This window comes from Cardiocondyla obscurior, unplaced genomic scaffold, assembly GCF_019399895.1.
Source record: "Cardiocondyla obscurior isolate alpha-2009 unplaced genomic scaffold, Cobs3.1 scaffold54_0_224330, whole genome shotgun sequence".
NCBI lineage: Eukaryota > Metazoa > Arthropoda > Insecta > Hymenoptera > Formicidae > Cardiocondyla > Cardiocondyla obscurior.
The window spans coordinates 120,318-133,320 of record NW_027228801.1 but is presented as its reverse complement, the minus strand read 5'-3'; the positions used below and the strand labels follow the sequence as shown (position 1 = coordinate 133,320).

General features: G+C 37.5%; 1 protein-coding gene across 1 annotated transcript; it reads right to left on the bottom strand.

Moving 5' to 3' along the window:
* Positions 1–4,055: 4,055 nt before the first annotated feature.
* LOC139112833 (NADPH:adrenodoxin oxidoreductase, mitochondrial-like) lies at positions 4,056–6,052 on the bottom strand. Its single transcript, XM_070673859.1, has 4 exons — positions 5,706–6,052; positions 5,309–5,527; positions 5,006–5,221; positions 4,056–4,924 (listed from the first exon to the last, which is right to left on the bottom strand). Exons 1-4 carry the CDS (start codon positions 5,823–5,825, stop codon positions 4,091–4,093), a joined length of 1,389 nt encoding a protein of 462 aa, XP_070529960.1. The 5' UTR covers positions 5,826–6,052; the 3' UTR covers positions 4,056–4,090.
* Positions 6,053–13,003: the final 6,951 nt, after the last annotated feature.

Sequence of the window (13,003 nt, the reverse complement as noted above, 5' to 3'; positions counted from 1 at the left end):
AAATTGCGGTATGAGGTGGGACGCACTCTGCAAAATTCCAACATCTGCGGAGATTACAAGACGGGCAGATGTACGAGGGCGGACTACCAACGTCGGCATATCGGGCACCAAGACAAACTGGAGTGCATAGTATGTTGTTGTGAAATAGTGATGGACACGTTCGGGGCGTCTAATTACGGGCACGTATATTGCTATACCTGTGCTCTTAAGTGCCAAGGGCCTCTGCGTCCGTATCAAATGTTGACGGTTGTGTGCCCGGTATGCCGAACTGTATCGAGTTATAAACAGTTGCATTAGCTCATGTTGTTTTTTGCTTGTGTTGTTTTTGCGTATATCGTTTTTTTGCATGTGTTGTTTTTATACTTACACCATTTTTTAATTTTTCATTAATGTAATTTTCTTTTTTATGTTTATCATTAGTTTAGTTTTTCTATTTTATGTTTATACCGTTTTATAATTTTTCATTAATGTAATTTTGTTTTTTATGTTTATCATTAATTTAGTTTTTTCTATTTCATGTTTTATCTATAATATCGTTTTAAGTTTTAGTATATAAGGTATTAATCTAAGATATAAAATAAATATTATATAAAACATATTTTATTTTTTTTTGTATATGAACATCTTTTAGAAATTAAAAACTAAACTTACAAACTAATGAACATGTGTGCAATTACTTTATATAAAACGATTATCATATAAAATTAAAAAGTTTTTTTAAAAATTAATAAGACATATTAAGTAATTATGATAAAATGAATAGAATATAAAATGAATATAAAATGAATATAATATAAAAAATATAATATAAAATGATTATGGTATAAAGTGATTATGATACAAAATTAAAAAATGATTATAATATAAAAATTACAAACTACACATATATAAAATGAATATAATAAAAATGAATATAAAATTAAACTTAACCTAAACTTATTAACTAAAAATTTTTTTTTCGGCGTCATATTCTTGGAGTTTTTAGTCATTGTTTGAAACGAAAAAAGAAATTATTAAAAAGAATATAAAATAAAATTTATTAAAAATAATAAATAAAATTTATTTAAAATATACTTACATAGATTTATCTGCACCTTCTATTGTCTGTACACCGTGCAGAGATATTTAGGTATTTGACCCTGCATTGAAAAAGGGATCACTTTCATGCACGGTGTGCAATAGGAGTGCCCACAAATCAAAGCTTGAACCCCCTTGTAGTGGTGTACCATGCAGAAGTTGCATCTCGGCGTGTTATCCTCTGTAAGTTAAAAAAAAAATTAATATTAATTTTTAAAACAAAAAAAAAATTAATTATTTTAGTAGGAAAAAAAAAAAAAAAACTTACTGGGGAATTTTCCATTATCGCAGGAGAGGCACTCCCACATACACTCTCCAAGAAAAATTTTGATGCACGTGTGAGGCTTCTGATCCGGCGGGTATGTCTCGCGAAGTAGATACGCAAGGCGTTTTACTTCGCGAAATGCCGTTTCTGACATAGGCCGCACAAGGTTGTTAATTTCATCCACCTCATCCTGCGTAAGGTGGACAAATTTGCATGTGCTACCTGTTAAGCACGACGATTTCGTGCACCGCCGGACCTCGTGAAACATTTTACAGTCAGATCTGGCACACACCTTAATCAGGTAGTTTTTGCAACTCATGGTGATTGATGTGTAGATTTTTTTGTATAATTTAGATGAGATCTTGCCAAAAAGACAACAATAGCCAAAAAACAACAACAATTAAAAACGACAATAGCAATAAATAACATTTATGTTATTTATTGTATTACACAACACAAGCAGTAATAAAAACAACATAAGCAGTAATAAAAACAACGTAAGCAATAAAAAACAATAAAAGCAATTTTGACGTCTGTACTTCTCGACTGGCGAGCGACCGACTGAAAATCTCGTGCTGCGTTTCTATTCGCTTCCATATGTGTGTTCGTAAATGCACAATGAATGATGCTTAAAGAAGCGGATATACGAGCGGACTTAAGGCCCTTTCGGTGTAATTCATTCAGCCGGCGTATGGATCCACATGATGAAACTTTTTGCAATACCCAGGTGTATAAATAAGGTTGACATATCTATCGGGTGCACGTTTTCTGTTTGCCCGACTCTGATTACCGAAACAAGAGCCGCATCGCCAGTGAGAATATCATTGATGGTTATCCACCCCCGCGCTTTTTCCATGATTATTCTAGCGAGCGTGACCTCTTGCTCCGTCCACACCTGGGCTCGCAGAGGCAAGATTCCATCTAGAACATACGGTATCGCCTGCCACTTTATTTCACAGAATCGTTCCTCCAGTGGGAAACACTCATGAGGTAGTCTACAGGTTCTGCGAGCCCAGTCGCGAAGATGTACCGTAATCGACGTAGCACTAACATCGTCAACGATTCCTCTTTGCCACTTTACACCTTCTCGGATGGCAACAAGGGTTCCCACTGTAATTTCATGTGGTAACAGCATGAGGTTGGCTGCTGCAATCCTCATAAATACAGTCAATTGTTCAAGCATCTTCAAATGACCCTTTTCTCCGTTAATTAACTTCACCCAAAATAGCATGGGTGATTGTACGCGTATTACGCGTACTTCATACGGCCAGCGGGTCAGTTGTCTTATATCGATGTTGGAAATCATAAAAAAAAAATTTTTTATATTAAGCGATATTTTTTAAAAAGATATTAAAAATAATATTAGAAAAGATACTTACATTTTTTAATTGGTAATTGGCAACGATCAGTTACCGATGCTTGGTTGCAAGGAACTGATCGCTCGACGGTTGAAGAACTTATCTCGATTCAAATTGTTTTATAGAGATAAAAATTATCGTTCTCACTCGCGTTCTCACTCACGTTGCCACTCACGTTGTCACTCACGTTACCCCCGCATCATTGAAAATAGACTGCTAAGAGAACAAAAGACTATGCGGCTAAATTCAAAGACTCTGCAAACGGGGGGTAGTTGCTATTTAGCAGGTGTACATTTCTTTTCTCAGAAAGAGATAAGGTAACGATTTTTAATTCCCCCACATCATTGAAAAATAAACTGCTCAGATAACAAAAACTATGCGGCTAAACTCAAAGACTCTGCAAATGGGGGATAGTTACTATTTAGCGGGTGTACATTTTTTTTATCGGTAAGAGATAAGATAGCAATTTTTAAATACCGCGAAGTGAAAATTATTAATAAATGACTCATTATAATTTGAGAAAGGGTAAAAAATGTATCACATGATTAATCAGGAGTAGGGGTAGAATATAAAGCATTTCTTAGGCCTCTCTTGTAACAACGCGCGCGAATCTCACTAGTGATTGAGCGATCGACGATAATGAACGTTGACGTGGGAATAGAAATCAGTGAGGAAATAGAAATAGAAATCGGTGAGGAAATAGAAATCGACGAGGTTCATCCCCTGTCGGAGGATAGTGCCTGCGAAACCGACGATGACGACGAAACGGTTGAAAATACTACGCGCAAAACGATCAATTTACGGAATTTAACCGCGATTAATCTGCGTACGAAATTTTGTGCCATATATTTTTATTACGGTGACGGGCGAGGATACAACGTGTGCGCTTCTTGTTTGGTATTGATGCGAAACGATTTCAACGACTCCGTCTTCAAGATTCGTAAACACGTCGTAGGATCTTACGAAAGTCTTAAGGGGAAGCTAAACCTTCCTATTTTACCACGCAAAAGTTTTTCCAACTTTATTCCGAAACGGCTAAATGGAATTAAAAATCCTTTTACAGGATTACTTTACATACTCTGACGAAACGGGCTTTGGTCTTTATATTGTCAAAAATGCAAAAAAATTTTTTTTATGTATTCGCGTACGAAACGTTTATTAAATTCTTATTATTAGTCTTAAAATTTTATTTAATTCAACATTTACAGTTACCTAGAAGTAATATATAAATAAAAAATAAATCGTTATAAAAAACTGTATAATATATGATTAATCCACCGTCTTTTGGTTAAGATATTCAAATAAAATAAAAACCCTTAAAAACCTATAAAAATTCAACCATATACATATATAAATTATGTTTGAATTTTTTACGGATTTTGAAGTATCTTCATACATTTTCAGCGATTTCCAGCATTTCCTTTACGTCGACTATTTTTTCCCGTACTTTTCCTTGTCTCTTGCCGCGTTCTTGTTTAACGCGATCAATCTTCTGCCAATCTTCATAAGATACAGTTTGAACTCCCTTAGTTTTTAAGATTTCGCTCAGAGCAGCCCAACCATGAGCCTGTTTTGTTGTATTTGACGACAATTCATTATGTATCAGCTTAGCAACTTGGAATGCATTTGTCATGGTTTTTATAAGTACATCGGTTGAACCGGTGGCTGCCCATCCTGCAATGTAGAGATTTCCTTCGACTTTACCATTAGTATTTTCTACATGTCCCTTATCTGTGTTAAATGGTATTGAGTTATCGATTTGAACGGCCTTGTAACCGATGCTGCGCAAACCCAGACCACATGAGATTTCCTCAAAGTCACCGGTCATCTCGGCCACCTGATTTTGTATTGTTTCTCCTCGCAACTGATTGATCGCAAATTTGATACCCTCCAATTTTTTATCACCAAGAAACTCGACAGAGCTGCGCAAAAAAATCGGATATAATTCTTTAGTGTACATTGAATCACACTTAGATTCTTTTACAGATTGCAGCTTAAGCTCTATTTGTCGTTTTCGGGTTCTATCTAAAGTAGGAACCATTGCTTCTACGTTTTCAAAATCTTGCTCTCGCCAGAAAGTTCTGCAGCTCTCTAGATTGAGAATCTCTCGCAATTTTGCGGTCATGAATGCGGCCTGCATAGGTCCTCTTCGTCCGACCATGAAAACTTTTCTCACTTTACTGTGACATAAAGCTTCCAAGGCGTATGACGTAATGTCAGTGCTCTAAAAATTTGTAATCGTTTAAATTATAGAAAAAAAAAATTTTGATTTAAAATAAAACCCCAATTAGAGATTACGTATTACCTTGAGCTTATCGACCGGCGTCAAAAGAATCCTCGCAATATCTATGGCCACATTATTTTGATCTATAACAACTGCTTCCTCTACATCTAAATTAATCTTGAGATTCTTATTTTCCGGAACTCCATTATACCGACCAACAAAATTCTGAGGCGATATCACATTATTTACATTTTCACCGGGTATATTAAGTAATCGATCAAATTGAGCGCCATAAGTCTGAAATAAAATTAAAAAAAAAACAGATAATTAAACAAAAATCAATAAAATTGGCAATACGATCGAGTTCGAATATCAAATACATACTAGTAACACAACATTATAGTTTTCTCGCAGATCTTTAATGGTAACATCTAAGCCAACTGTAACGTTGCCTACGAATTTAACATGTGGATTGATCGCGACTTTGTGAAACGTATTTATAACGTTTTTCAATTCCGAATAATCCGGAGCAACTCCATAGCGTATGAGGCCAAAGGGAATTGGTAATTTTTCTAGTATATCAATTTTTACAATAGTCAAATCCTGATAACCAATTTTGTGCAATTTTATCTTCTTTTTTCATAGTATATTTACAATTATTTAATACACAATTATTATGTACAAAAAACTTTCAACATTACAGAACATACAATGTTCCTCAAGAAAATTAATAAAAATAATACCATTGTTAATTGTAACATAATTAATATATTTTTAGTACCTTCAGTAATTTTTGAGCCGCATAAAAGCCCGCTGGACCTGCACCGACAATGCATATCTTAGGTGTGCATTGTACGGTACATAGTGAACGGATACAGCTATTTAAAATGTTGAATCTCATCTTTATAATGCTGATTTCTCCTTTATTTTAATTTTTTTTACCGTTGCACCACTGTATCACGTTGTTTTATTTATTACATGTCCGTGTAAGGTGTTTTTTAAAGGTAGCCTTTAATATTGTTTTATGTATTAAATTCAATTTCAAAATATTAGTTGTCTCACGTATAAAATAAGCAGGTCCTACTAATGCTTTGGATCTGAAAATATTCAGCTCGTTATTTACAATTAAATTACAATTGCGTAAAATTATCAAGTAAGAATAAAATAAAAGCAAGATTATCACTATGAAACTTTTAAAATAAGACATAATTTTTGTTTAGATTTTAAACAAAATATGTTTTTGGTCTCCTGACTGATCTATATTCAAAATATGTGCATTTCTCTGGTAAGACACAGAAAGATACCCCAAGTCTTATGAATTATAAATAATAAGTTATAAATACTGCAATCGGAACAACCAGCTCTAAGCGAGTTGAACGAAGAGAACAATTTATAGAATTGACAGTGTCCTAACTTTGAGGTTAAATTTCGCAAAGTATACACCGGCATTATCTCGATTTCTCAACGAGAACTGAAAAAAAAGGAAAAGTAACAGCTTACCTACTCAATTTTACGTTGCCGCTTAATTTGCTTTATTTTTTCCTCTTTTCTTCTTTCTTTCAGTCGCAAATAAAAGAATGACAATGTGATCGGTTTGCATTCAAATTTGCTTGCTATCGTTGATTATCGTTACAAGTGCGGCTTGGAGGTGATACCAGAAGCAAAATATGTATAATATATACATTCTTATAAACGTATTGAAATATATGTACAATACGTTTACAAAAATGTATATATTATACATATTTTTGACAGAAATTATACAGGAATTACTGTTATTCGGGCCGGGATAAACAACATGGGCAAGTTGGCAAGTAGGCAAAGGTCTGTTATTCTTATGTACACGCTGCTAACGAACAGTGCCATCTATCCTGTGACGCCGCAACTAATCTTGCTCGTTTTTTGTGACATTTTTACCAAAATGGCATCTGCTGACTTGTGCACATTTTGCTAAATGGTTATTCCAACTTTATTTTTTTATGAGGCTATCAATTATAATTTCAAATGCGGCATTCTCTTCCTTGATGTTCAGCGAAGCGGGCTGTACTCTCCGTTTGTGCGTAAAAGCGATGTAACCTATATACTAAGTAAACGTTTCGTACGCGAATACATAAAAAAAATTTTTTTGCATTTTTGACAATATAAAGACCAAAGCCCGTTTCGTCAGAGTATGTAAAGTAATCCTGTAAAAGGATTTTTAATTCCATTTAGCCGTTTCGGAATAAAGTTGGAAAAACTTTTGCGTGGTAAAATAGGAAGGTTTAGCTTCCCCTTAAGACTTTCGTAAGATCCTACGACGTGTTTACGAATCTTGAAGACGGAGTCGTTGAAATCGTTTCGCATCAATACCAAACAAGAAGCGCACACGTTGTATCCTCGCCCGTCACCGTAATAAAAATATATGGCACAAAATTTCGTACGCAGATTAATCGCGGTTAAATTCCGTAAATTGATCGTTTTGCGCGTAGTATTTTCAACCGTTTCGTCGTCATCGTCGGTTTCGCAGGCACTATCCTCCGACAGGGGATGAACCTCGTCGATTTCTATTTCCTCACCGATTTCTATTTCTATTTCCTCACTGATTTCTATTCCCACGTCAACGTTCATTATCGTCGATCGCTCAATCACTAGTGAGATTCGCGCGCGTTGTTACAAGAGAGGCCTAAGAAATGCTTTATATTCTACCCCTACTCCTGATTAATCATGTGATACATTTTTTACCCTTTCTCAAATTATAATGAGTCATTTATTAATAATTTTCACTTCGCGGTATTTAAAAATTGCTATCTTATCTCTTACCGATAAAAAAAATGTACACCCGCTAAATAGTAACTATCCCCCATTTGCAGAGTCTTTGAGTTTAGCCGCATAGTTTTTGTTATCTGAGCAGTTTATTTTTCAATGATGTGGGGGAATTAAAAATCGTTACCTTATCTCTTTCTGAGAAAAGAAATGTACACCTGCTAAATAGCAACTACCCCCCGTTTGCAGAGTCTTTGAATTTAGCCGCATAGTCTTTTGTTCTCTTAGCAGTCTATTTTCAATGATGCGGGAGTAACGTGAGTGACAACGTGAGTGGCAACGTGAGTGAGAACGCGAGTGAGAACGATAATTTTTATCTCTATAAAACAATTTGAATCGAGATAAGTTCTTCAACCGTCGAGCGATCAGTTCCTTGCAACCAAGCATCGGTAACTGATCGTTGCCAATTACCAATTAAAAAATGTAAGTATCTTTTCTAATATTATTTTTAATATCTTTTTAAAAAATATCGCTTAATATAAAAAATTTTTTTTTTATGATTTCCAACATCGATATAAGACAACTGACCCGCTGGCCGTATGAAGTACGCGTAATACGCGTACAATGCTATTTTGGGTGAAGTTAATTAACGGAGAGAAGGGTCATTTGAAGATGCTTGAACAATTGACTGTATTTATGAGGATTGCAGCAGCCAACCTCATGCTGTTACCACATGAAATTACAGTGGGAACCCTTGTTGCCATCCGAGAAGGTGTAAAGTGGCAAAGAGGAATCGTTGACGATGTTAGTGCTACGTCGATTACGGTACATCTTCGCGACTGGGCTCGCAGAACCTGTAGACTACCTCATGAGTGTTTCCCACTGGAGGAACGATTCTGTGAAATAAAGTGGCAGGCGATACCGTATGTTCTAGATGGAATCTTGCCTCTGCGAGCCCAGGTGTGGACGGAGCAAGAGGTCACGCTCGCTAGAATAATCATGGAAAAAGCGCGGGGGTGGATAACCATCAATGATATTCTCACTGGCGATGCGGCTCTTGTTTCGGTAATCAGAGTCGGGCAAACAGAAAACGTGCACCCGATAGATATGTCAACCTTATTTATACACCTGGGTATTGCAAAAAGTTTCATCATGTGGATCCATACGCCGGCTGAATGAATTACACCGAAAGGGCCTTAAGTCCGCTCGTATATCCGCTTCTTTAAGCATCATTCATTGTGCATTTACGAACACACATATGGAAGCGAATAGAAACGCAGCACGAGATTTTCAGTCGGTCGCTCGCCAGTCGAGAAGTACAGACGTCAAAATTGCTTTTATTGTTTTTTATTGCTTACGTTGTTTTTATTACTGCTTATGTTGTTTTTATTACTGCTTGTGTTGTGTAATACAATAAATAACATAAATGTTATTTATTGCTATTGTCGTTTTTAATTGTTGTTGTTTTTTGGCTATTGTTGTCTTTTTGGCAAGATCTCATCTAAATTATACAAAAAAATCTACACATCAATCACCATGAGTTGCAAAAACTACCTGATTAAGGTGTGTGCCAGATCTGACTGTAAAATGTTTCACGAGGTCCGGCGGTGCACGAAATCGTCGTGCTTAACAGGTAGCACATGCAAATTTGTCCACCTTACGCAGGATGAGGTGGATGAAATTAACAACCTTGTGCGGCCTATGTCAGAAACGGCATTTCGCGAAGTAAAACGCCTTGCGTATCTACTTCGCGAGACATACCCGCCGGATCAGAAGCCTCACACGTGCATCAAAATTTTTCTTGGAGAGTGTATGTGGGAGTGCCTCTCCTGCGATAATGGAAAATTCCCCAGTAAGTTTTTTTTTTTCCTACTAAAATAATTAATTTTTTTTTTGTTTTAAAAATTAATATTAATTTTTTTTTTAACTTACAGAGGATAACACGCCGAGATGCAACTTCTGCATGGTACACCACTACAAGGGGGTTCAAGCTTTGATTTGTGGGCACTCCTATTGCACACCGTGCATGAAAGTGATCCCTTTTTCAATGCAGGGTCAAATACCTAAATATCTCTGCACGGTGTACAGACAATAGAAGGTGCAGATAAATCTATGTAAGTATATTTTAAATAAATTTTATTTATTATTTTTAATAAATTTTATTTTATATTCTTTTTAATAATTTCTTTTTTCGTTTCAAACAATGACTAAAAACTCCAAGAATATGACGCCGAAAAAAAAATTTTTAGTTAATAAGTTTAGGTTAAGTTTAATTTTATATTCATTTTTATTATATTCATTTTATATATGTGTAGTTTGTAATTTTTATATTATAATCATTTTTTAATTTTGTATCATAATCACTTTATACCATAATCATTTTATATTATATTTTTTATATTATATTCATTTTATATTCATTTTATATTCTATTCATTTTATCATAATTACTTAATATGTCTTATTAAAAAAACTTTTAATTTTATATGATAATCGTTTTATATAAAGTAATTGCACACATGTTCATTAGTTTGTAAGTTTAGTTTTTAATTTCTAAAAGATGTTCATATACAAAAAAAAATAAAATATGTTTTATATAATATTTATTTTATATCTTAGATTAATACCTTATATACTAAAACTTAAAACGATATTATAGATAAAACATGAAATAGAAAAAACTAAATTAATGATAAACATAAAAAACAAAATTACATTAATGAAAAATTATAAAACGGTATAAACATAAAATAGAAAAACTAAACTAATGATAAACATAAAAAAGAAAATTACATTAATGAAAAATTAAAAAATGGTGTAAGTATAAAAAACAACACATGCAAAAAAAACGATATACGCAAAAACAACACAAGCAAAAAACAACATGAGCTAATGCAACTGTTTATAACTCGATACAGTTCGGCATACCGGGCACACAACCGTCAACATTTGATACGGACGCAGAGGCCCTTGGCACTTAAGAGCACAGGTATAGCAATATACGTGCCCGTAATTAGACGCCCCGAACGTGTCCATCACTATTTCACAACAACATACTATGCACTCCAGTTTGTCTTGGTGCCCGATATGCCGACGTTGGTAGTCCGCCCTCGTACACCTGCCCGTCTTGTAATCTCCGCAGATGTTGGAATTTTGCAGAGTGCGTCCCACCTCATACCGCAATTTACTTGACGTCATCCAGTGGACTCGTAACGAGCCTGCTCTACGCTCGTTACATGCAAAAATTTGCATTGCGCGTTTGTGCTATCCGATCAAGGAACAAATTTTACGAGCAGTGTTTTTAAAAATACTTGCAAGTTATTACGGATCAAAAAAATTCTAACTACTGCATATCATCCGCACACAAACGGCGCACTTGAACGATCGTACCGAGTACTGACCGAGTATCTACGATGTAACGGTGCATCCGGCGATGCACCGTTCCGGCCACAACAACGGCCGGCGGGGCCCGGTACGCGGTGCGCCCCAAACTTTATAATTTTATACACGTCGGAATAGCACGGCAACGCGTAGCCGTTCCGCGGCTAAGTCCATCCGCGGACTTAGCCGAGCGTTCCCGAGCGCCGCCGAACCGCGCCGTCGACGTCGAGGCCCGTCGTTTCCGAGCGCGCCGCATCCCGGGGCCTCGGCGCCACACGTCGGGAACGTCACGTACCCCGTTGAGCCCCGGCAACCCTGCGCCGTCACTTTTTATGTATAAAAAGTCGACGCCAGGACTCAGCGGGACCGTCCTGATCCGTTCGCTCTCGAGCGAACATCCGATCCTAGAGCACGAAACCACAGGGTGAAGCAATCTTCGTCTCGGCCAGGAGCTCCTGGCGCTCACGATCCTCTCGTTCCGAATTCTAACGTACGCACGACTAGCTCGTGGGGTGGAGCGCACTCCGCCTTCTTCGAGGATTCTCGATCCTACGTCTGCGGCACGGAAAGGCTCGAAACGCATTAAGATCCCGTCGCACCGTCGTGATTTACGGGGCGGAGAGATCTCCGCCTCGGCCAAGAACTCTTGGCTAACGACACCGGTCAAGGTGCATCCTGCCCGAACGCATCACGTCATCCGCGATCCACCGACGCATAGCGATTTCATACCGCGCCCTAGATCGAACCGTATCTCACCGCGATCAATAGTACGGCGGGCCCCGCCCGTCGTTCCGCGCCCGCGTCCCGCGTACCGCCGGTCCTTCCGACAGGACCGATCGCGGGATCTGCGATCCGCGCCGAAAACCGCGTCCACTGTTTCGCGCCCGCGTCCCGCGTCCCGTCGGTCCTTCCGACAGAAGCGATCGCAGGATCTACGATCCGCGCCGAAAACCGCGCCCACTGTTCCGCGCCACCCTCCGCGCCTCACGTGGGGCACCCGCGACCATCCGCGAATTTACGTCTCGCGCACGCGTTACATCAATCGAGATCTAAAGGGCCGACGCGCCCACCGACGAACTATATTCGCGCCGCACATTCATTATATTCTTTCTGTTATATATATGTATATATATCGGCGCCGCTTGACCAAGCGGACGTCGTAGTTAATTAGTAAATAGCTTTTTCTTTTACGAACTCCGTCTCGGTGCATTCACGACCTCACACACTCGAATCGTGCGTCCCGACGAGCGTCCCGGGCTCGCTGGCCCGACATTCGAGACCCGCCGCGAAAGCAGGTCGTTTCAACAATATTATATTAACGAGGATCAATCCGATTGGGACGAATGGTTGCCATACGAAATGTTTACATATAATACAGTCCCACATACGGCAACTGGATTGACCCCTTTCGAACTCATTTATGGACACCGTGCTACATTACCGACAGCACTTAAAACCGCGCCGAAAGAAACATACTTATACGACGATTACGCGAATGAACTACGCGAACGATAACGGGTCTCTAACTCCCTCGCACATGATCACGTAAAAACCAAGAAAGAAAAGGCGAAAGAAAACTATGATAAAAATTCCCGAAAACGCGAGTTTAGTGTCGGAGATTCCGTTCTACTTTACGACGAAACAGTTCGACGCAGCCGATCCAAAAAATTAGACGCGCTTTGGATAGGACTGTACATAATAACACATAAGCACAGCGATATTAATTATAGTATAAGGAAAGGTAGAAAAACAATTAGAGTACATGCAAATAGATTAAAAGCGTTTATAGAATACTAAGCATAAAGCAACCGATTAAGCATAATACAGCAGTAAAAAAAAAAAAAAAATATTTTTAGAATAAACCAACAACAAAAACCATGCACAACACAATAAAATAAAATATTTCTTCTCACGAATAAAAGCGCCAGAGACCAAAGTCATCTGGCGATACTCCAG